This window comes from Protopterus annectens, chromosome 6.part1 (genome assembly GCF_019279795.1).
Source record: "Protopterus annectens isolate FY-2018-M chromosome 6.part1, PAN1.0, whole genome shotgun sequence".
Taxonomy (NCBI): domain Eukaryota; kingdom Metazoa; phylum Chordata; order Ceratodontiformes; family Protopteridae; genus Protopterus; species Protopterus annectens.
The window spans coordinates 107,165,047-107,191,255 of NC_056738.1; the positions used below are offsets into that span (position 1 = coordinate 107,165,047).

The following is a 26,209-nucleotide window of genomic DNA, read 5'->3' on the forward strand; positions in this document are numbered from 1 at the left end:
GATACCAAGAACAAGGCCAGAGATGCAGGATGCTGTACAGACTCAGTATTCCTTGAGCTCTCCAAGGGCTCTGACAGTGTCTCTCCCCTTATATATTGAACACACTGTCTAACTTAGGCTTCTCACATAACACAGTAAAATGGTTTCAGAGCTACCTCAAGGATCGTAAACCAGCAGTGAAATGGTCCAATGAACTCTCACTCTTTCTCCACAACCCTACTGGAGTCCTTTAAGGCTCCTTCCTCGGACCCCTATTTTTCAACATTTTCGGAAACAACCTTCACACTGCTTCCCACCCTGGAACCCTCATTCAATATGCTGATGATTCCACTATAGTCTGTACTGCTCAATCACTACCAGAACTACTTTCAAAAACTCAACAGTCCTTAACTGCAGTAAAATCCTGGCTAAGAAATGCCCAACTCTTTCTTAATCCAAAGAAGACTAAACTAGTATTCTTCCATCCCAAAAACACCTCCCCTGTCACATTCATAATTCAATCCTCTTTCCTTTTTGTCTAAACTGTAAGACGATTTATATCCCAAGAAATACGGAGAGAGTAGCCATTATGATAAAAATTATTATTCCCACCTATTATACATGACAATTTTTTGAATGTGTATTTCCAGCTTGTTTTGTTACCTGCATGCACTGTTTGGCTGGCTGATCCATTATTTATTTATTCCTTTATTTATTTTATTGCATTTGTTTACCTGGAAAGTCCACTGAGCCTAAAAGAGCCCATTTTCAGTGGAGGCCCGGGGAGAAAGGCTCCAACGAGATACAGAAAAAATATACACATTAATTAGCACAAAAGTAGAAACAGTGTTACAGATAGTAAATATAGTAACATATACAGAATATATACATAAAAGCATGAATCTAGTTTGTTTGATTACAGTAATATATAAAGAAAATATACATTAAAGCAGAATTCAATTAATTCAGAGTGGTATAAACAGGGCTATATTAATCAGTATTATTGTACCAGTATCAACAAGTGAAGATAAAAATAACTATGGAGAAAGTATCATCAGTCACTAGTAGCAAAAGAGATAGGAGTGTAGTAATCATATAAGGAGAGTGAAGAGGTTAGGTTATAGAGCAGGAACATAGCCAGGAAGAGTTGAGATGAGTTTTCAGTATTTGTTTGAAGGTGGTGGTGCTGCCTGTGTTTCTTATAGAAGGTGGAAGTGAGTTCCATAGTTTGGCAATGGTGAAGAAATAGAGGAGTTGACCAGCAGGTAAGGTGGGCGTCTCTACTTTTAGAAGTAGATGATTTTCAGATCATAGATGCCTGCTGGGATGGTATTTGGCAAGTAGAGTTGAGAGAGCAGGACAGTCTGTGGGTCTGTAGATTATTTTGTGCACAGTAGTTAGTTGGGTGATTGAGAGATGGTGGGGGGAGTTCCAGCCACCCTAATTCTTTCAGTGACTTACAGTGGTGGGATGAGAATTTTGCTATTCTGTTGTAACACATAGCAAGTTTGGATTTTGTATAATTTTGGATATTACTGAACTGAACTCACTGTTTATCTGTCCCAACAAATAGTCTGGGTATCCTCTTGCTTTAAACATCTGTGTCATCAAACCCAATTCTTTTTTCAGGTTGTCAAGGGTTGAGCACATTCTTGCCCCCCCTTATCATTTGTCCCCTAACATGGTAGGGGTGTTGACTGTGATAACTCAAAAAGCAGATAAACAGTGAGGTGTTGGAAGGCTGTGGTCAAACATTTTTACCCCTATTAGGACAAGAAAGCACTAATGTGAGTGTTAGACACACCACCCCGACTGATCAATTGTCTGATACCCACAGTTTTTTGAATTCCATGTCAATACAATTTGGTTCATTTGGGAACAAGGTTAAGAACATCTTGTGTAAGAACTGGGTTATTTTGAAGTGGAACAATGAACTCACTCAAACTTTGGGTCTGGGTCCCATATTTTCCTTTAATGTAGGCAACAATTTAAAATCTTTGTTAGAACACCCTATTACTAGGGGGAACAACAACGGTACTAAACCATGAGGTAGGTGTAACTATTGCCCCTATGTATTGAACACGAGAGATTACTTTGGGGAACCCAGTTCAAAAGGTTAGGTTAGTGGGGGGTAATTGTAACACTGTAGGATTGGTATATTTGTGTGTTTGTACTGGTTGTAAAGCATACTATGTGGGTAAAACGGAAAGAGCCCTCAAGAAGATGGTGTATGAACATTTGTATGCAATCAACACTCAAAACACGAGCAATGCCCTTTACAGACATTCCCTTACATGTGGGTCATTTTCTGGCTACAAATTTGGTATACTTGAAGTGGTTTTGAAAAAAGCCAGAGGTGGTAACTGGGCTAACACTATTCAAAAAAGCGAGCTCAAATGGCAACTTCGTTTAAACGCCTGGTACTCACGTGGCTTAAATGACTATTTGTCTTTGAAACCAATTTTAATAGAGAAGGCTGCTAAATTATGAAATGATGTCCTTCAAGAATGCAACTGCAGTCATAACATGTGGGTTGTCCTGCCTCAGGCAGCCCTCGGTCGGCCGGATTCCAAAGTCTGGGTCCGACGTCGGCTGATGTCGCATTTCTCTCCGACGTCAGAGCGGCTGGAGTACATAAGCATCAGCCGACGCCATTTTCTCCAGTCTTTCTTGCTGCGGTGCCCGAAGCAGAAGCAGTTTGCAAGTGCCGGTCGGTCAGCTCCTGTATTCTACGATACCGAAGTCATCAAAAAAGCTAAGTACCCCGTTGGGGACCTTTTCCTTGCCTCAGCCGATGTCAGAAATTACTGAAAAAGTTAACAATTGTCTTTTTTGTGGTAAACAAATACCTCATAAGGATTTCCACTCTTACTGCCTCCCTTGCCTGGGCCCAGACCACGACGTCTCGGCCTGTGTAGCCTGTGCTCGCTTCAACAAGCGCACTCTCAGGCGCCGGGCGGAGTTCGCTGAACATTTTTTCGGCGATAAATTTGCCTACACCATGCCGTCGGATCTTCCGACATCGCAAACACCCAAAAAGCGAAAAGACCGGGACTGACATCCTCGGCCCGCGTCTACCACCGATTCCACGCCAAAACCTAGCGCGAGTGCTCCGGTTCCCTCTGAGACGGTCTCTCCACCGCTCCGAACCGAAGACACCGCATTATCGACGACTCCGATTACAGACATTACTCCGACACCAGTTATAGACTTTCCTCCGGATACCGAAACCGAGGAAATGCCCGAGACCATTACTGTAGACAAGGTCACTCCTGCACGTGGAGCTGCCAGGCCTCCTATGGCCATGTCTATTAAGGCCTACACTAGGGCTAAGGCAGCCAGCAAAACAAAGCATATTACTTCTAAATCCTTACCTCAGCCGACTCCGGAGACACAAATTATGTCCATGGCGGCTGATTTAATTTCCATGATTAGAGGTTCACAGGCCCATCCTGAGAGAGCATCCCAGCCTCCTCCTGATAAAAGGCCCCGGGTTGAACCCTCTGACCCTACTCCTTCAGATGAAGACTCTGAGGGCTCTGTCCACTCTGATAGCCAGGAAGAGCTCTTCCAGACTTATGAGGACTCGGATGCAGAAGATTCCATCCCTTCGGCCTCCCCTCCTGAGGATATTTCTTTTGGGGAAGTTCTGCACACCATGAGGGAACATTTCAAGTGGCAGGGTCAGGAATATTCTGATTCTAGGAAACGCCTTAGGACCTTCCTTAAGAAGCCTCAGCACAGGCCCTTAGCTATTCCTCCTGTACTTGATGTTCTGGATGATTTGTATTCTGACTCTAGTGCTACCCCTGATTCTCTTCCTCCTGCTCCAGCCAAGCCAGACAGGTATTACAGGGTCCCAGAAACTCATTCCCATTTATTCAGGGCCCATTCTGCTGATTTGGAAACTATTTCACAGGGGCCTAAAGGAGTTTCAGCCTCCACCTCAAAAAATCCTTTGCCCTCCAACAGGGAAGCAAGGTCATTAGAGAGATGGGGCAAAAAGGTTTACACATCCACTACCTTATCTATGAGAGCTTTAAATTGCCTTTTTCATATGTTACTATATCAGGATTATCTCTTAGAAGATTTACAAAAAACATTAGCTTATGTTACTATATCAGGATTATCTCTTAGAAGATTTACAAAAAACATTAGCTTCTCCTGATCCTTTAGACAGGAAGACTTTGCAGGAAGCTGTACATAACACTCAGCAAGTAAGCAATCACTTCCTGCAGTGTGGATATAATGCACTGGAAGCTTCATGTAGGGCAGCTATGACAGGGGCAGTGATTCGTAGACATGCTTGGTTAAAAGATCAACCTCTACCAGATAATGTAAAAGCAAAACTTCTGGATGCACCTTTGGAAAAGAACAAGCTTTTTGGTGCAAATGCTAAGGATGTGTTAAAGACCATCGAAGAAAAAGCAAAATCAGTTCAGACTGTGAAAGATTTCCTCCAGGTTCAACCCACCAGATTCAGTAGGAATTGGCCTTCAAAAAACTGGTCCTTTCCTAATCCAGAAAAGTTTCAAAGGGGTAAGAACAGACGTGGCCGAGGAAGAGGCTAATACAGAGGCCCTTACAGGGGACGACAATGGCAGCCAGGAAACCAAAGAAGTGACGCAGGGGTTTCACCTGCCCAACAACCACAAACTCAATGACTATCCTCTACTACCGCCTACCAGGGAACAACTAGAAGCTCCTTGGGAAATTATCTCTGTTTGCAGAAAACTGGCACAGACTGACAAAGGACAAATGGATTTTGGACATTGTAGACCGAGGGTACAGGTTTCATTTTCATACTTTACCAAGAAAACAAGGCATGCCAAACCTACCACAAAATCAAAGGGCAGAGGCTATCAAACAAATCACTCTGCTGACTCGAATGAAAGCAATAGAAAGAGTTCCACAACAAGAACAAGAACAGGGGTTTTACTCAAGACTGTTCCTTGTTCCAAGAAAAGAATCTCAATGGAGACCAATACTGGACTTGTCCGCATTAAACACCTTTCTCATAGTACCAAAGTTCAAAATGCTGACTCTACAGCAACTCCTTCCCATGCTGGGCAAGGAATCGTGGCTGATTACTCTGGACTTCAAGGAGGCATGCCTGCATGTCCCTATCAGACACTGCTGCAGAAGATACCTCAGATTTCTTGCAGGGCCAGAGCATTATCAATTCTCAGCATTGCCATTTGGCTTATCTACTGCGCCCAGAGTATTTACAAAATGCCTGGCTTCAGTAATTGCTCATTGCAGGCTCCAGGGTATACAAATTTACCCGTACCTGGACGACTGCCTCATACAAGCGGACGACAAATTGATGTTGACAAGAAACCTGGATTATGTCATACGATTACTTCAAGCTCTGGGATACACAGTCAACTTCCAAAAGTCAAGACTGCAGCCATCCCAGCAAATAATCTTCTTAGGAGCCAAACTAGACACAGCCTCTCAGATGGCTTACCTGACAGAAGACAAGCAAGAGAAGTTAACTCATTACTTCAAAGGTTTAGCAAAACTCACCCAGATGACTGCAAGGAGATTCCTACAGGCCCTGGGTTACATGGCATCCTGCATTCTACTGGTTCCATTAGCAAAACTACACATGAGAAAGCTTCAGTGGTACCTAAAAAGCATTTGGTCTCAACACAGCAACAACTTGGAGACAATCATACCACTCATTCCATGCCTACAAAAGGAATTCCTATGGTGGGCCTCGGTGAGCCAGGAAAACACAGGTATGTCATTCAAAAAACCACAGATAACACAGACCATGACTACTGATGCCTCAGACCTTGGATGGGGGGCGCACATGGAAGGCAGGTGTATACAAGGACAATGGTCTCCAAAGGAAACACATCTGCATATAAACCAAAAGGAAATGCTGGCAGTAATGCATGCCATCGAGGCTTTCCAACACCAACTCCAGCAAGGCCATTTAATGATACGGACAGACAACACCACTGTGATGTGGTACATAAACAAGCAGGGGCACCCACTCTTACCCCTTTGCAGACTGACAATGCAGCTTTGGGAGAAATCACTGAGCCTAAACATCCAGTTACAATCCCAGTTTGTTCCAGGAAAAGACAATGTGTTGGCGGACAGCCTAAGCAGGAATTTCACAGATCCACACGAGTGGAGGTTACATCTGAAGGCCTTCAGACAACTCACTTCGACATGGGGCAAGCCAGAAGTGGACCTATTTGCCTCTCACCTCAACCATCTTCTACCAAAATTTTGCACAAGGACATACCATCCAAAAGCTTGGAAAATAGATGCTCTCTCATTCAACTGGAACTCCCTAGCAATCTATGCATTCCCACCTCTGCCACTGATGACCTCAGTATTACTAAAGATCAAAGCAGAGAAGCCCAAGGGAATCATAATAGCTCCGGATTGGCCAAGACAACACTGGTACCCACTACTACGGAGCATATGTCACACCAGGAGGTGGGCCCTCCCTCAGTGGCCTCTACTTTTGACTCAACACAATTTCGAAACACTGCATCCAAACCTTCAGACACTGCAGCTAACAGCTTGGGAGATCCCATAAATAACTTCAGCTCATCTCTCTAAGGAAGTTCAGCGGATACTAACAGAGGCTCGAAGACCATCCACCAGAAAGGTTTACTTAGCAAAGTGGAAAAGATACAGCAATTGGAATACCAGCAAGGGACATGATGCTTCATTGCTGAACATCCCACTTATCTTGGAATATTTGGCAGATATGTTAAAGAACGGCCTCTCATATTCTTCCATAAAGATACATGCATCTGCTATTTCAGCTAGATACAACACTGATCCTCCTGTTTTCTCTCACCCTTACTAAGACAATTCCTCAGGGGAATCAAGAACATTAAGCCACCAAGAAAGGCCCCAGTGCCAGCCTGGGACCTCAATTTTGTCTTAGAAAAACTGACTCTACCTCCTTTTGAGCCAGCAGCTTCAGTTGACTTGCAATTTCTCTCATGGAAGACAGCTTTCCTGTTGGCAATTACCTCAGCAAGAAGGGTTTCGAGCTACAGGCCCTAATGGCAATACCACCCTTTATTATTTTCCACAGAGACAGGGTTTCATTAAGGACCAACCCTACTTTTATGCCAAAGGTGGTATCTAGGGTTTCTCTAAATCAAGCCATTCATCTGCCTGCTTTCTTCCCCAATCCTGAGAATAAAGGGGAAAGACTTTTGCATACCTTGGACATTCACAGACAACTTCGATACTACCTGGACAGAACCAAGGCCAGTAGGAAGTCTGAACAACTTTTTGTAGCTTACGCCCCTGCAGTCCAGGGAAAAGCAATTTCAAAACAGACTATTTCTAAATGGATTGGACATTGCATCATATTCTGTTATTCCTTTCATGGAAAGACTGTTCCAGCCAATGTCAGACCACATTCCATCAGAGCTACAGCCACCTCTACAGCATTTTTAAGAGGGGTGCCTACCAAGGACATTCTAGAAGCTGCTACATGGAGCTCCGTGCATACATTCTCCAAACACTACAATCTCCCTCTATATTCCAGATCCAGAGCAGGCTTTGCTTCGGCAGTCCTGCAGGGTTTGATTGCCACACCATCTCTTGCCTAGTGCATACCTCCTCCCCCAGCTAAGCTATGGTATTCTACCCACATGTTATGACTGCAGTTGCATTCTTGAAGGACATAGTACAGTTTTGTACCTACCATAAATGTAGATGTCCGATAGACATGCAACTGCAGTCGGATTTTCCCTCCCTCCATACCCCTCTATGCCTAGGGTCCACTCCTATCCCTGTTACTCTTAGCTGGGGATATCTGTTATGGTGTATTTGTTTTATTGCTCATTTATTTGTTTGGAATCCTGTTTTTGTCTTCCAATTTGATTACAGCCTTCCTTGGAGGGCACCTGGCATCTGGGGCAAGAAACACTGAAGAAAATGGCGTCGGCTGATGCTTATGTACTCCAGCCGCTCTGACGTCGGAGAGAAATGTGACATCAGCCAACGTCGGACCCAGACTTTGGAATCCGGCCGACCGAGGGCTGCCTGAGGCAGGACAACCCACATGTTATGACTGCAGTTGCATGTCTATCGGACATCTACATTTATGCTAGGTACAAAACTGTACTTTTTGTGTATTACTTGTACTAATTATGTTGTGTATGATCCCTTTAAAAAGTTTTTCATGTGTTAATTGAATTGACTGTTTAATCACAGTGGTGCAAAGCACTAGTAGATTTGATAAAGTCTGCAACTGTAGCAGACGAAAGCACTTAGCCTACATTTTGTACCTGTTGCTGTGGTTTTTACCTTATATTTTGTACCTGTTGCTGTGGTTTTTGGCTGTGCATTAAAGCACTTTTTATTCAGGACATCTCATTGCCTTTGGGTTACATGATTCCGCCTTCGAGTGGTTTTGTTTTTCAATTTTGGATTAGTGAGGAGAGGGGGCACCATAAAGGAGAGAGGGTAATAAAAAGGTAGTTGCAAGGGTTTGTATAGTAGAGAGGCTAAGAAAGTGTTGGTGCCTGTAGAGCATACCAAGCTTTTGGTGTGTTTTTTTGATGTTATTGTTTGTGTAGGTCAAAGTTAAGGTTTTCATCTATAATAATGCCTTGTAATTTAGTGTGTGGGACAACTTCTATAGTGGTATTGTCTTGGGCTTGTATAGTGAAGAGTTTTTTTATCAAATGGAGTGGTTTTCCTAGGAGTAAAAATTATTAGTTTAGTTTTTTTTTGGATTTAGGGCAAGATGATTATGCAGTTGTTTCTTCTCATTTCCATTTGAACACATGTCATATTTTCTCAAGACTTTGTTCTAATGAAAACCCATAAACAAAAAACTAAATACATTTTCAAAACACCCCCATTCTCTATTAACTTACAACAAATACATGGTGGTTTGTCTCCGGGTTTCCTCCTTTAAGAAAGAGCTTAGCTGTACTATCCTGGATGCCCCTTCTTTGTGTCTTCTTTGGTCAGGCTTCATGGATTTATTCAAACTTTAAAAGAAGAAGCAAAATCTGGCCATAGTGGAGAGTTTCTTTGACATCTCCTCTGGCCCTTCATTCTTCTCTGCATCCGAGGCTCTGTTGGAAGGAGCCCATTCACAGATTGGTGAGAATATCTAAGCTTGGATAGTGATGCCTCTCCCAGCTCTGCTGGCCTTGTCCCTAAAGAGGATGACTCTAGTAGCCAATGCATCACAGTCCTGACTGTTATGTAGGACTGTCTATAGTGCAAAATAGTTGTCAGAGTTCACCATGGACTACTGAGTGCTGGATGTGATTAAAGAGGACTATATCTTTGAACTTCCAGGAAAAGATCCCTGTTTGGAGCTTATGCTGTAAAGGGAATATTCTCATGGGCCATCCAATTTTTTTGGAGGCCCAGTCCTACCAGTTATTGAAAATGTCATCACTTCTTATAGGTACAGAAGTTAGAAGTTGTGTGTTTTCCATAATGCTAGATCTGTAAGAAGTGGGTCTGCCTTTGGTCACGTTTCCTACCCATCCTTTCACCATACAAGGCCTAGTGCAAACAAGCCAGGCCCCACCTTCCTCCCATTTACCTTGTCAAGGATGTTATGGCTGTCAAATGTGTTTGTCTTTATGTTTTTCTCCCTACCTAGGGTTATATAAGGATGATTTCCTGTGGTCTGTTGCTTGAGGAGTAAAGTAACTGTCTGACCTGTCTGGAGTTGCAAAGATGGGAGCAGAGTAGGATGATAGGAGCCATGTGAGAGACTGAACTGCTTGAGGGCTTTCATGTGGCAAGTGGTCCTAATGCCCGTGGCATATATTCCTTCCCATTACTGAAAACAGACTAATTTTTTACAGCTCTAACATTCAGTAAGTACACAACCACTTTCTGCTCATAGTGACCTTATGGAGGTCAGGATTTTGGGACATCAGCATATAATTAGGCAGCCCCTTCAAGGCGTGCAGCATCTCCATCTTCCTTTGAAGACCCCCCCCCCCCCACCGTGGAACTTGTGTATTCATGGCTGGCTTGCCCTACTACTGTCTAAACCTGCTCAGCTGCACTGAACTTCATATCACCTCTGTTCATAAGATTTTAGAGGTGTAGAACATTATGTGAAGGAAACCAAACCGTCTTTCACAGGACTTCTCCTTCAGCATGAGTTTTGAAGTATTCCTGAGCCAGTCATTCATTTCCATGTTTTCTTTGCAGTTATAGGAAACTAAGTGATGGGGTCCTTCACACTTTGGATGCGCACTTATAGCTCATGTGTAAGCTGAACTGGGTGCATGCCTTTAGAAAGACAGACTAGTTATTCATCTCCTTTTGTACCGTGGCTGAAAGGCTTGCATGTCATGTGTTGGCAAATGTTGTAGCCAAGCCTCTTTCCTTTAGAGATGGAGCTGCCTTTTAGTGCTTGTTTCACAAGAGTCTCTCTTGCAGTCATCTGTATCGCATTCACTTGGGTCTTCTGTGATGTGTGTAATAATGATAGGCAATAAAACTCCAGGAATTTAGAGGATCTGTGTGCAAATAGGACCTCAAACATACAACATCTATGTGCTATAGTTAGCTATAGTTCCCTAGGGAGCAGGTGGAACCAGGGGAAATGTTATGAGAGGACCTGTAGGAAAATTTATGACTGTTTATGGAATGTAAAGAATACTCCAAATACTCCACTGCAGATGCTGTCTGTCACCAGTTCAGTTGCTAATAAGCAGAAAAATTAAAGGCAACTTATGTTCTACAGCTAAATTGCAGATACCTGAAGTCAGTGCAAACTAAATGTTCTGAAAGAAATTAGTAGAGACAGAAGTCCTACTGTGATAAATTGCAACATTTAACATGTTATATACAGAGTAAGAATACAAGTATCATGGAAAAATACACAGCCTAAACACAAGAACAATACTAGCCACGTGACCACAAGGATCATAAGAGGCCTAGCCATGTACACCTTTAAGTAGACACACTTAAAAGTTCTTGCTGTACTTTAGGAGTAGTTAGTTCTGCCTACCTCCCAAATTAATCAGGATGTACATGACAACCCTATTGTAAATTTATGTCTACCCAGCCAGTCATCAAGATTAGCAGGCAAAGTAGTGCTTTGCGTGACTTGTAGTGGTAACTTCCATAGTTGAGAATAGATTGAGTTTGGAGCCTATCCCTCAAAGGAGTCTTGTTTATTTGTCAATGAAAATTTAAGTCCCTAGTATGGCTGTTTGTAGAGTAACCAATTTTGTGAAAAAATAGGAGATGAGATAGGACTGGGTTTTCCTTTGGTTAAGAAGTGAGACATTGGTCACTTTGGAGCTGCCAGTAAACTACTGAATGTAACGAGAGTTGTGCTAGTCTTTCAGGATGATAACTGAATGACTTAAGGCCTTTCATTTTTTTGATTTAAAATCACTGCAGCCTTTGAAGATGTATCTCTTTGGTAAACCACTCAAACCAAGCCAAGGCCTTCATTTGTGGGGAAGATCAAGATTTGAATTGCATAGATTTGTGCAGGACAAATACATTAAAGTCAGGAGTTGCAAGAAATGTCATACCTAGTCCTGTCACCAGAAAATTGAGAACTGTGATAGTCAATAGCTGAAAACAGAGGCTTCTCAAGTCATGTCTCCAGGTAACATTGTAGTGCAGCATGAGGCATCCCAAAAGGAATATCAGGTATCCAGTGATAGACCAGTTTAGTACTCTAGAAAAGACTATTGAAGGAACCAAAGTTATATATATAGATCAAGGTAGTAAAGCCTGAACATTGCATTTATTTGAAGTAGTTTTTGAATGTATGCAAGACTGTTTTGATGATGATGATGATGATGATGATGATGACAATAGTAATAAAGTAGTCAGTGAATGGAGTTAAGATCATCTTTAAATGATCAGTGTGGATGTCATGCATGTCATTTCATAGACTGTATGTAATATACATAGACACAAGCATAAGTGCACACACACACACACACACACACACACACACACACACACACACACACACACACACACACACACACACACACACACACACACAGAAGAGATAAATAGATATTTTGATACTTACAAAAAGGTGGCTCATTACTTATAAATAGACTCTACAGAGGTTAGTTCTTGTTGTCACAGTCTTAATTAATCCCCATTCAGAGACACATTTGTTAATTGAAGGTCTGCACAGGGTAAAGGTGACAGCCACAATTTAGTGACAGGTTAGATGTATGAGTTCATTATGCAACATGCAACTAATACTTTTCAGAGATTGTGGACTGGGCACTGTCTACCAAACTGTAATGGTTGTGAACTTCAGTATAACTGACACAGTCTTTCAATGAGTCTGCATTTGTTTTTAACAGACATTGCTGTAGGCGCACCCTATGATGACAACATGGGCAAAGTTTACATATACCATGGATCTAGAGATGGAATCAATATGAAACCTGCACAGGTAAGCTGAAAATGCTCGCATCAGAATTTTGAATATTTACTGAGCATTGTGTTTGAAATTTGTCTTAGATGTACATTCTGCATATTTATACAATGATGTTATGTAGTCCAATTTTGCCTACATTCTTACCCGTAGGTTCGGAGCTGAATGTCTGCTCCGACTTTGTCAAACCTTTTTTTCTATTGGCTGGGCTAAGATGGTATCCCATGCTGCACTGCTCTCTATCCCCAGATCTCGTTTGCCGCTTGTGTAGCTCGGACGTGGTCTTGCTCTTGGCTGTGGCTAAGTACCCTTTTTTCTTCTTTATCAGAGATTTTTTTGCAAGAAAGCTATTTTAATAGCTATTGTGTGTTCTTGTCTTGTCTTGTGGAAAAGTTGTGTTTTTGATCATTTTTTCTGTGGCATCCCACTAGCTGTTTCCAATGGGCTAGGCCCGTTTTCAGTTAGAGGACCTAGTCTGTTCCCTTGCTTTCCTTGTGTCATAAAAGTTTACCGGGACTAAAAACCGTTTAAATTAGAGGTATTAGTCCTTCCCCTCTTGTTTGTTTCTAAGGATCATTTAACTTAGAGATCTTGTGGTATTCTGTTTGTTGTTGGCTTTTCCCGCCTTGTGACTGTTTGACCGTTGGTCCATTTGTTCAGTGGTTAATTGTTGTTGGTGCTTAACTGTTGTTGGTTAACTATGTCCAAAGATACTAAGGAGCACAAGCCCTCGGGCTTCAAGAAATGCTCTAGGTGCAGTTATAAAATGTCCATTACCGATGGGCAACTCTGTCTGTGTGTATTGTATGGGAGCGATTCATCTTCAGGAGTCGTGCAGCTTCTGTCATGCCTTTAGTCCGCAAGTTTTTCAGGAAAGGAAGAATAAGTTGATTTTGAAGGGACTTCTGAAACCCTCCTTCAAGGAGGGTCTGGAGAGTGCTTCCAGCTCTAAGGCAAAATCCTCTAAATCAAAAAAGAGATCTCCGGCTCCATCAGTCTCCTCGGAGCCACCGGAGAAAATAGCAAAGTCTGCTTCGACATCCTTGGCTCCATTGTCCTCGGGGCCGCAGGAAGTGTCAGTTGTTATGGAACCTGCTTAGGCTCCAATCTTCTTGGAACCTGTTCAAAGCCGATCGCCTAGCATTAGGCCAGTATCCCCTCCTCGCAGGTCCCCTTCAGAGAGGAGGTCTCAATCTCCTTCTCTGTCCTCCAAATCTTCCAGGACCTTATCTGATGTGGACGTCGATAGAGTGGTGCAGAGACTCCTTCGGTCATTGGTTCTGGCAAAATTGCTTTCGGCTCCGATCCAGTTGGCTCCGGAGCCGGTCCCTCAACCTGCTTCGATACTTCCTCCTCCGAGCACATCTCAACTTTCGGAGCTGAAGTGCTCGGCTCCATGTGATGTCCCTAGGTCAGTTCCGACAGCCCCTCCTGGCTTATCGGTGCCGACGTCAACTCAGACCCCGTCGGCGCCATCCACGGGGTTTAGGACTCAGGATTCTTCGGTTGGACCTGAGGGAGAGGCTTCAGGACACCGATCAGCTCCTAGTCTCCCTCTCAGTGCTTCGGCACGGGGAAGTTTGACTCCTGTTGTGGCTTCAGAGGCTGGTCGTTCTTTGGACTCGGGAGGACCAGCCTTCGAGGCCATCCGGAGTGCACTGGCCAAGTCGTCAGTGGCATCATGCAGGGCGGTCATTCTGTCCCCTACTACACTGGTGCAGGTCTCTGATCGCCATCTATCTCTAGACACCGGAGCCCCAAGGCCTCAGGGTACCCCCATGAGTGGTCCCCACATTTCTGAGGGCCCCTCAGAGTTTTTGCCTGAGGAGCCACCCAGAAAGAAGACGTGCAAGAGGAAGCACATAAGATTCCCAGGATGAGTCTCTTACATCAGACACTGACCTTGAGAAATCGGAGGGGTCCCCTAAGTCATCCTCTAATGGATGTTTCTTTCTCTGACATCCTAGAGATTTTGAAACAAAGAGGTGACTGGCCATCCAAAACCCCCTCCGAGGAGGAGTCTGTCTTCCTGAAGGCCTTTGGTGCTCAGCCCTCCACCTCCTGGGTATCTCCACCCTTCAACGAGCTTCTGGATTTGGTTTGTCGAAGGGTGTGGGAAACTCCTGACTCTGTGGAACCAGTCCCCAGGAGACCCAATACATTTTTGTCTGCTCCTCCTGATAAGGAATTTCTGTCCAAGGGAGTCCCTGTGGATGCCATGGTGGTGGCAGCTGCCACTCAGAAGGAATTAGCAGAGACTTATTCCACCGTCCATCCCACTAACAAGGAGTCTAGGACCATGGACCGGTACGGGAAGCGTACTTTTTCTTCAGCGACCTTTACCTTACGGTCACTGAATTATTTATCACACTTTACACAGCTCCAGAGAGATCTCCTCAAGGAGCTTGGAGATACTCTTACGAGTAACGTTTCTGAGGCAGTGGCCCAGATGGTCAACGCTCAGATGTCTACCCTCAATTCCATTGCAAACTCCTCCATGAGGCTAATCTCTTATGCAGCCAAAGGAGTGAGTAGGGCAGCAAGTTCAGGAGTTGCACTTAGGAGGCAGGCCTGGATGCGCCTTTGTCATTTCACGGAGGCCTTCAAGTCTTCATTCACCGACGCCCCTTTTGATGGTTCCTCTTTGTTCGGAACCAAGGTGAAAGACACTCTCACCAGGTGCGAGCAGGAGGGAAAAACTCCCGTAGGAGTCCGTTTTTCCCTTCTCTCTAGGACGTATCTCAAGGCCCAGAGGGGTGGAAAAATGTGGTTCAAGAAATCACAGAGGTTTTTTCCCGGTGCACAAGGTGAGCCCCCCTCCAGAGGCAAGGGAGGGGGTGGTTACTCAGGGAGATGCTGCCCTAGGGGCAGAGGAGGCCCCCGCAACTCAGGAGACCGCGATTCCCTTTGTGGTCTCCCTACAGCCACTCCTGATGGGAGGCCCGACTGTGCGTTTCCGGAGCCAGTCAGGGGTCGAATCTTATTATACCCAGAGGCCTGGCAAGACATCACCCAGGACCAATGGGTTCCATGAATAATTTCCGGAGGATATGTCATCCCCTTCTCGTCAAATCCCCCTCCAATCAAGAAAATCCCGGATGTTCCACCCAGACAAAGGGATTATGCAGCTTCAGAAGTTTCAAAGCTGCTAGAAAAAGGAGCCATCCAACATGTCCCGTCAGACCACATTGGATTAGGGACTTACTCCCGATTTGTTTTGGTGCCGAAAAGGACAGGGGACCTGAGACCCATATTGGATCTCAGTCAATTGAACACCCATGTGCAAAAGTCCAAGTTCCGAATGGTCACATTGCAGTCTATTCTCCCATTGTTGGGAAAAGAAGTGTGGATGTGCTCCATCGACCTCAATGATGCTTACTACCACATAAAGATGGATAGGGCATCCAGAAGTCACTTATGCTTCTGGCTGAGAGCCAGTCATTTTCAGTTTCGAGCCCTGCCCTTTGGTCTCACCACAGCCCCTAGGGTGTTTACCAATTGCATGGCAGTGGTGACTGTTCACTTGAGACATCAGGGATTCCAAGTGTTTCCGTATCTGGATGACTGGCTCCTTACTGCCACCACCAGGCATCTACTACTTCAGACCAGGGATGCTACTATCAACCTATGTCAACAGTTGGGCATCACATTGAACTGGGAAAAATCTGCCTTGTTGCCCTCACAGCGTGTCACTTTTATAGGTGCCGAACTAGACACTGTCCTCATGTGGGCGTTTCTACCACAGGAAAGAATCAGAGTCCTACAACAACAAGTTCACGCCTTGCTCCCTCTGAGAAGAGTGAAGGCAAGATGGGTCCTCCACCTGTTGGGAACAATGGCTGCTACGATTATGTTAGTCCCTCTGGCAAGATTACATATGAGACTCCTTCAGTGGCTACTCTTTGCCCAGTGGTCTCTTCAACGTCTTCCACTTTCTCACCCTATTCTACTCACAGACAGGTGCAAACAGGATCTCAGTTGGTGGCTTCGCACCGACAACCTGAATGCAGGAAAGTCCTTCGTTCCTGCACCCCCAGTTGCCACGGTGACCACGGATGCTACCCAGATGGGGTGGGGGGCATTATCTAGGCAGGACAGTCCAAGGCACGTGGCAAGAGCATGAGATGCAGCTGCATATCAGTGTCCTGGAGATGAGAGCTGTGCTACTAGTGTTGCAAGCACTTCAGAGTTTTCTTCCTCTCGGGATTATTGCAATCCACTCAGACAATATGTCAGTGGTGTGCTATCTGAACAAGCAAGGAGGAACCAAGTCTTATCCCCTTTGCAGAGAGGCCATGCAAGTGTGGCAGTGGGCAGTGTCTTCCCAACGTTTTCTGGTGGCAACGCACATTCCGGGGAAGTCCAATGTGATGGCAGACAGGCTAAGCACAGCTATTCTGATGCCTTACACATGGTCCCTGAACTGTCAAGTTGCGGAACAGATCTTCCGCAGGTGGGGCCAGCCTTGCTGCGACCTTTTTGCCAGCCCCCTCAATGCCAAATGCAGCAGCTACTTCACGTTGATCCCCTCTCAGGGGGAATCACCCAGGGACGCTCTAGTCCATGATTGGCCCTCCGGTCTACTATATGCCTTCCCTCCAGTCCCCTTGCTGTCAAAGGTTATTCAAAAGTGCAATCGTTGGGAATCAAAATGATTCTGATTGCCCCACACTGGCCTCATCAAATTTGATTCCCCTTTCTCCATCCCTGTCTCATGGGCGCTCCTTGGATTCTGAAACTACAACCAGACTTACTGACACACATGTCAGGGCAGCTCCATCCCTCTCTTCGAACCCTCCGGTTGACAGCCTGGCTACTCCACTTCCGTCATTAGTTAGGCTTCATCATTTTTCGCCAGAGGTGGTTCATATTTTATCTTCCTCTTATAAGCCCTTGACCAGGAAGATTTATTACAGCAAATGGAAGAGGTTTTCAATCTGGGTGCATGCCAAAAAGATTGACCCTTACACAGCTCCAATTTCATCTGTATAGGAGTTCATGTCTGTGGTCTTTAACCAGGGTTCAGCGGCCGCAACCATTGAAGTCCAATTGGCGGCGATTTCTACTTTTCATGTCGCAGACGAGCCTAGCCTGATGGCGCATAGACTCTGTAAGGCTTTCCTGAAGGGCACTTTGTTACTTCGTCCTCCGGTATCGGAACCTGTTATGCCTTGGACTTAAACCTTGTTCTACAGGGTCTTACTTCACCCCCTTTCAGCCTGCAGCCACTTGCAATTTAAAATTCTTAACTTGGAAGACTGTCTTTTTAGTAGCCATCACATCAGCCAGACGTGTTTCGGAGCTTCAAGCTTTATCAAGTCAAACCCCCTTATCTGATTTTTCATAAGGACAGGGTTTCTCTCCGACCGAATGCCTCTTTTCTTCCCAAAGTGGCATCAGTCAGTAACCTTAACCAAGCTATTGAATTGCCAGTGTTTTTTTTCCCAGTTCTCAAACAAGGCAGAATTCAAATTTCATCAGTTGGATGTGCACAGACAATTACGTTTTTATTTGCACAGAACGAAAGACCTCAGAAAATCTGATCAGTTGTTTGTTTCATTTTCAGAAAACAGAATTGGGTCTCCTGTTTCCAAAGTCACATTGTCCAGGTGGATTTCCAGTTGTATTTCTTTCATTTATTCCTCGGGGGGTAAAGAGTTACCATTCCGGGTGAAGGCTCACTCTACTCGGTCTGTATCTACATCTACAGCTTTTCAGGCCAGATTGTCTATGGATGATATTTGTGCTGCGGGTACTTGGGCATCTCCTCACACCTTTGTTACTCATTACAAGTTAGACGTGGTATCTAGGGGCAGGTCTTCCTTTGGTTCCACAGTGCTCAGGAGTATTTTCCACTGAGCCTCCCAGGATTTAGGTGCTGGGGACGCTGTCCCACGGGTAAGAATGCAGGCGAAATTGGACTACATAGCATCAAGAAGTTATGTACTCACCATAACGTTCGATGTATGTAGTCCATCTTGCCTCACATTCTTACTTACCCCCCCCCTCCTTCCCCGTCCTGGAGTATCTGGAGGTTAGGTCTGGTTTCAGAGCTCCCTTCATTCTTGGTTTGTTCTTCCTATCCTTAGGTGTTGTTATGCATGGAGAATGAGTGCTGGTACTCGCAGCAAACTAGATCTGGGGATAGAGAGCAGTGCAGCATGGGATACCATCTTAGCCCAGCCAATAGAAAGACTTGGAGCTAAAAAAGTTTGGCTGAGTCGGAGCTGACATTCGGCTCCGAACCCACGGGTAAGAATGTGAGGAGAGATGGACTACATACATCGAACATTATGGTGAGTACATAACTTCTTATGTGAGAGTGTTCAATCTCGCCTTTGTTCTTACACATGGGTTCGGAGCCGATCCTCGGCTCCGTGCCGGCCGACTGCAAGCTCTGCATCGAGAAGAAGCTCGAGGACATCCAATACCCACAATCCCCCTCTGCCTTTACCTCAGATCTAGTTTGCCGCTGCTGCATACGCATCGCTGGGGACTAGCTCGAGGCTTTTACAGATAAGAATTTATCTTTCTGTTTAAATTTTTCAAAAATTTTCTTCAATATAGTCTATGAATAGTTAGAGTAGGTGTGTGAGTGGACTTTGATATCTCGGTTCCTTAGATTAGTTACTTAGTTTAACTAAAGGGTACAGAGTTTTTAGGGGCCTACCTCCCTACTTGAATAACTTGGACTAAGTATTGTGTAGTCTGGTTATTACAGGATTTGACACATATTACGGGATTTGACTGTTTTTTCATTGGAAGTGACTTTTAATTACTGGACTGTCATTCTTTCTTGTTGTCATGTCAGAAAAATTAAAATCTGGCTTCAAGCGTTGTCAGTGTGGCCAAAATGTCGGTCACAGACAACCACAGTTCCTGTGTCTACTGTCTTGGCCCTCTCCACTTACAAGAGGACTGCTCTATTTGTCACTCTTTTAGTGGGAGGGTCATGACAGATAGGCGAGGAAACTGATGGATAGACGCTTGCTGATACCCTCTTTCCAGGAGGCCTTGGCTGCTTCAGACCAGGCATCCAAGTCTTGAAGTCGAGGCCGGAGCCAAAGACATCGGCTCCGAGCTCTTCGAGTTTAGTTGGATCACCGGTTCCACAGACTTCGGGGCCGAGTGTTCAACTGTTGGCAGTTTCCGAGCCTCGGGTCTTGGAACCGGTGACGGAGCTCCCTCCACCGACTCTATTGAGGTCGGCTCCGTCTTCGATCCCTTCGACTCGTTCTTCGAGAGCCCTTTCCGACACCGACGTGGACCGTGTGGTGCAGAAACTTATGGAGCATACGGCCTGTCCAAGCTTATTTTGGTCTCCTCTCAGTTGATGTCGAGACTTGAAGGCCTGCCACTATCTCCATCTGTTCCTCCTCCGAGACCTGTTCAGTCTTCGGAGCCGGAAGAGGCTGACCTGATGATTGTGGAGCCCTCGGTGCCAGAACCGTCCTTTTCTCGGTCGGCACCGTTTACCTCGACTCCATCCGATCCGGTACCGGAGTCTCGGGCCCGAAGATCTGTCCTTGGTTCCGGGACCGAGTCGGACCGATGTTTCGTTCCGACTCTCCTCTCGGGCCTCGGCACGGATCGATTCGGTTCCGTCCTCGGGGTCGGTGCCTTCGGCTCCTGTTTCGGGGATTCTTCCCATTTCTTCGGAACCGGGAGATAACTCGACTCGGGACCCGGGGGCCTTCGACCTCATGAGGAAGGTGTTGTCTACTCAGACAACCACATCAGCAGGTACAGCTTCTCCTCCCAAAGGACCATTATCCTCCTCTGCACCCACGGCCACGCCCAAGCGTCGGGCACCAGTGTCTCAGCCACCCCTGGAGGTGCCCCTCTTCCTCGGAGGCTTCTTCGGATGCTCCCCACGAAGAAGTTCCTAGGAAAAGACTGTGTAAGAGGAGACACTTGGATTCTCCACAAGAATCCTTGACATCTGATACTGACTTAGATGAGTCAGAAGGGTCCCCTAAGTCACCTTCAGAGGATGTCTCTTTGCTGACATCTTGGAGATCCTTAAACAGAGAGGTGACTGGCAAGCCCTCCCCCCTTCTGAGGATGAGTCAGTTTTGCTGAAGGCATTTGGTGCCCGTCCTTCCTCCTCCTGGGTCACTCCGCCTTTGATGAGTTAATGGATTTAATTGCTCGAAGGGCGTGGGAGACTCCTGACACGGTGGAACCTGTCCCTAGGAAGCCAAATAAGTACATCACGGCACCACAGGACAAAGCTTGCCTTACCAAAGGAGTTCCGGTAGACGCCATGGTGGTGGCAGCGCCACGAAAAAGGAGATGTCGGAGTCTTCCTCATCTGTCCATCCGCCTAACAAAGATTCTAGGACCATGGTCAGATACGGCAAGCGCATTTTCAGTTCAGCGGCTTTCTCTATGCGTTCCCTGAACTATTTGACCCATTTTACACGTTTACAGAGGGATCTAGTCAAAGAGTTGGGAGATACCCTCCAGGGTGCTACACATGCCGCTGTCTCAGAGAAAGTTACAGCGCATCTCAACACCCTTACGTCCATTGTGAACTTCGTCCATGAGGCTGATATCCTATGCAGGCGAAGGATCGAGTAGGGCAGCGGCTTCAGCGATTGCTCTTCGTAGGCAATCCTGGATGCGCTTATGTTCGTTATGGAAGCCTTCAAGTCTTCCTTTACTAACGCCCCATTTGATGGAGCCACACTTTTTGGCCCTAAAGTAAAGGAAACCCTTACCCGGTGTGAACAGGAGGGAAAGACTCTGTCTGCTGTCGGAGTCCGTTTTTCCAGCCCTTCCAGACCGTACCCCAAAGGGCAACGTGGTGGGAAAATGTGGTTTCGTAAACCCCAAGGGTCTTTTCCAAACACACAGGGTGATGCCCCCTCTAGAGGCAGAGGGGGGGGGCAGAGGTGGAAGACGCCGCCCCGGCGGCAGTAGGGGGCCGCAAAACCAAGGTGACAGGGATAACCTCCGTGGCAAACCTTTTCAGCACTCCTGAGAGGAGGCCCGACTGTCCTGCTCTGGAGGCAGTCGGGGGTCGCTTAGCTTTATACCCTCAGGCCTGGCAAAACCTTTCTTCAGACAATTGGGTAAAAAGCATTGTTACCAGAGGTTACAAAATCCCGTTTCTTTCCACCCCCATTCCAAAGAGAAAACTCCCAGATGTACCACCCCATCTGCGAGACCCAGCAGCTACGGAAATTTCAAAGCTGCTAAGAAAAAGAGTCATCCAACCAGTCCCAGCGGACCAAATAGGATTCGGAACTTACTCAAGGTTCTTTTTAGTTCCAAAGAAAACAGGGGACTGGAGGCCAATTCTGGACCTAAATCATCTCAACACCTTTGTCAAGAAGGAAAAGTTCCGAATGGTCACGCTTCAATCGATCCTTCCATTCTTACGGAAGGGCGACTGGATGTGCTCAATAGATCTGAAGGACGCACACTACCACATCAAAATGGCCAGGGCGTCCAGAGATCACTTGCGCTTCGGCTGGGAGCCAGTCACTATCAGTTTCGAGCCCTGCCCTTTGGTCTGACCACAGCCCCCAGGGTCTTCACCAAATGCATGGCAGTGGTAGCGTCTCATCTGAGGCGCCTAGGATTCCAGGTGTTTCCGTATCTGGACGACTGGCTCCTGTCTGCCACCACCAGGCGTCAACTGATACATGCCAGGGATTACTCCCTACAACTTTGCACACATCTTGGCATTTCAGTAAATTTCGAGAAATCTTTGCTACAGCCATCACAGCATATCTTATTCATAGGACCGGAATTACATACTCGTCAGTTAGTTCTAAAACTTCCGACAGAAAGAATAGTAGCACTTCAATCCAACATTTCCCTTCTGCTGTCGTCCAGGAAATCCCCAGCAAAAATTGTTCTGAAAGTTCTGGGTCTCATGGCAGCTTCTCTCATAGCAATACCATTGGGAAGACTGCACATGAGAGTGCTACAATGGCTTCTATTTGCACAATGGTCATTCCAACAACTTCCACTGACTCACGAAATATTGATAACGAAAACATGCAAATCACACCTAATGTGGTGGTTACAGACTTGCAACCTATCCAGCGGAAGACCATTTGTGCTACCCACACCGTCAGCAATGATAACCACGGATGCTTCCCTGATAGGGTGGGGGGGCATCTTTCAGGGACAGACAGTCCAAGGCGAATGGACCAATCTGGAGTACAATCTGCACATCAATGTTCTGGAGTTGAGGGCAGTGTTTTTGACGTTGCAACACTTTGCTCCCCTTCTTCCTCCAGGGACCATTGCAGTTCAGACAGACAACATGTCCGTAGTCTGGTACATAAACAAGCAAGGGGGAACCAGGTCCTACCAACTATGCAGAGAGGCCATGAGAATTTGGCAATGGGCAGAGTCCACGGTCGCTTTCTGATCGCAACGCACATCCCAGGGTCATCCAACGTCATAGCCGACAGGCTGAGCAGGGCAATACTATTGCCTCACGAGTGGTCCCTCAAACAGTCAGTTGCGGAAAAGGTTTTTCGCAAATGGGGCCAGCCTACCTGCGATCTGTTTGCGTCTCCAATGAACGCCAAATGCAGGAGCTACTTTGCCCTATTACCCCCTCCAGGGAAGTCCCAAGGGACGCTGGTGCACGATTGGCCCCGGTCTCCTATATGCCTTTCCTCCATTTCCCTGATTGCAAAGTTTCTGCAGAAAGCAAACAACCTTCAGAGGACTATAATTCTCATTGCTCCGTTCTGGCCTCGTCAAATTTGGTTCCCCTTCCTCTTGCGTCACCGCATTCGGGGACCTTGGATGCTGGACCCAGAGCCAGATCTACTGACTCACTCGTCAGGAGTTCCTCACCCATCCCTGGAATCTCTCCATCTAGCAGCTTGGCTGCTCCGCTTCCTTAGCCAGGTCAATCCCCCTTACATCGGCGGTTCAAGATATTTTGGTAGCTTCTCATAAAGTTTCCACTGTAAAGACTTATACTAGTAAATGGAAACGTTTTGTCATCTGGGCGGAGTCACATCAGTTGGACCCTGTTACAGCTCCGTTGAATAAGGTCTTAGAATTTCTAACCGAATTATTTCAGGAAGGAGCTTCTCCGGCTACCTTGAGAGTACAGTTGGCTGCCATTTCTAGCTATCATATAGAAGAAAGTGGTGCACCTATTATGGCTCACAGACTCTGTAAAGCCTTTTTAAAAGGTTCTTTTCATATCAGACCACCAGTCAGAAGTCCGACATCACCATGGAATTTAAATTTATTGCTCTCTAAATTGATGTTACCACCCTTTGAACCAGCTTCAAGTTGCACTTTGAAATTTTTGTCATGGAAAACATTATTTCTGGTGGCTATTACATCGGCTAGACGGGTGTCTGAGCTACAGGCCCTTTCAGTCAAACATCCCTATTTAATTTTTCATTCTGACAGAGTATCCCTACGCACTAATCCATCCTTTCTTCCCAAAGTTTGTTCTACTAGTAATATTAACCAGTCCATTGAATTACCCACCTTCTTTAAAGACCACTCTAATAAATTAGAGTATATGTTGCACAAACTGGACGTCCATAGGCAACTCAGATTTTATTTGGATAGAACAAAAGATCACAGGAAATCTGATCAGCTATTTATAGCTTTTGCTGACAGCAGAAAGGGTCTTGCAGTTACGAAACGAACTCTTTCGAAGTGGCTAACTGATTGTATCATTTATATTTATGAGAATTCTGATCAAACATTATCAGCAAAACCCAGAGGACATTCTACCAGATCAATTTCTACATCTTTGGCTCATGCAGCTCGTTTACCTTTAGACATCATTTGTGCGGCTGCTACTTGGGCTAAACCACATACTTTTATTTCTCATTACAAAGTGGACAGGGTTTCTAGGGATAGGGCAACCTTTGGTTCCACTGTGCTCAAGAACGTTCTCCCTTGAGTTCCTCAGGATCATGGAGCTAGGACGCTACCCATGTGTAAGAACAAAGCGAGATTGAACACTCTCACATAAAGAAGTTATGTCCTTACCATAACGTTCCATGTGGAGTGTTCATCTCGCTGGTTATTACACTCCCACCCTTCCCACCCTTAGGAAGAACGTTCGATTTGGTGCCTGGTCTGGAGTATTCTCCTTCTGCTGTTGCAGTATTGCTGTTACTATCATACTCTTGGTATGTTTGTATATATGTACTTTTATGTATATAGTTGGCAGGTGTGCGTGCTGTATGTCTGGTTTGCTTGCAAACTAGATCTGAGGTAAAGGCAGAGGGGGATTGTGGGTATTGGATGTCCTCGAGCTTCTTCTCGATGCAGAGCTTGCAGTCGGCCGGCACGGAGCCGAGGATCGGCTCCGAACCCATGTGTAATAACCAAGGCGAGATGAACACTCCACATGGAACGTTATGGTAAGGACATAACTTCTTTTTTTTGCCCATCTCAGAAAGTAGTTTTAGTAATTCTGTTTTCTTTGCTACAGTCCAGATTTGCTTGCGTGTTTATTTCATTTTTTAACATTACTCATTTGTTAACTGGATAAACACACTAGATACAAGCAACTCTTTTCAGCTGTATCCCAGGAGTACCCTCTGATTAAATGATTTACTGGGACGCACAGTTTTCATGCAGAAACTGAAGGAATCAAATCCAGGAAAATTTGGATAAAACTTTTTAGTAGCTGATAGCCTAACATGTTTCAACTGCCAGTCACAGTCAGAATAAAAACTTGGTTGGGGGGCATTTTTTTCTTGGCTGTACATGTGGGGTGTGGTACAGGCTTGTAGGATTATAGTGAAACTTGTAGAAATCTTACTACAAACCTTTCTCAACTGCCATACTGCTTTATTTATTTTTTTATTACTTTTCTTTTTTCTGGTCTTTTCTATCTGGGAATAAAGGTTTTTTGATGGAGCCACAGAAACTAGCAGGATTTTTTGGTGTTTGTAAGTTAAAATAGTGATTTATTATATTGCTTTTAACTGTTATTTTGTTTTAATTGCAAAGGTGTTTGAAGTTTTGGAGATTTTCCTGTTTTAATTTACCATGTTTTCCATGCCTTATCTCAGTCCTGAACTCATTTTTTTGGTTGGTGCAGATAGCCAGGGGGCTGTGTTTTATGTGACACAAGGTACAGTTGTTTCAATGCAGGCACTGATGTCAGTGGGAACAGTGGTACCAATTTTAGCTACACTGTTTTGACACGTGTAGCAAACAGGGAAATTGGACCCAAGGAGACCCATAAAAGGTCGCTGCAGTGAAACAGGCTCTGTCCTCATTGGCTACATCTGTTGACACAATCCAGTCTGTGACCTTATAGGGTTCATCTTGGTCTCATCTAGATCTGGTACCAAAACTTCTAATGAGACTATAAATGTCTCCCAGGTGTTTGAATGAGAGGACTTGCAAGATGAGGCACATAAACTCTGCAACAGTTTCTTTTACCCCAAACTCTTATCTTGATGAAAAGGAAGATTACCCCCACAGTCACCTTCTGAAGACCCCCAAATTTGGGAAACTCCTTGAACTAATGAGGCAGGGGAGATCTTGCCCCTTGGACCCACCTCCCTATTGGAAGAGATCCTTCAAGAAGCTTTTTTGTTAGCCCTGTCTGTAGCTTAGGTGGACCCTCACTATGACAGGATGATTTGCTCACAGAAAGTGTGTGGAGACGGTCATATGTGGTTGAATCAATTTCCTAAAGAACAGACAACATACTTTGCCCCCCTCCAAGGACAGATTATACTTCAGTAAAAGGCTCCTTCTAGACTTTGTTGTTGAAACAGTGGCCACAAAAGGAAGACTTATAGAAGAGACTAGAAGAGACTTCAGTGGTCCTTCCTCAAGAGACTTCAGTGGTCCTTCCTCATTCAG

The 26,209-nt window shown here is 45.3% G+C and overlaps 1 protein-coding gene across 2 annotated transcripts in view; it reads left to right on the top strand.

Annotated features, from left to right (window-relative positions):
* Window positions 1-26,209, top strand: part of ITGA6 (integrin subunit alpha 6) — a 1,068,325-nt gene that overhangs the window by 581,219 nt on the left and 460,897 nt on the right. For both annotated transcript variants that reach the window (XM_044075540.1, XM_044075541.1), the window contains exon 8: window positions 12,303-12,394. In XM_044075540.1, coding sequence (XP_043931475.1) covers window positions 12,303-12,394 — 92 coding nt within the window. The remainder of the gene's footprint in view (window positions 1-12,302; window positions 12,395-26,209) is intronic.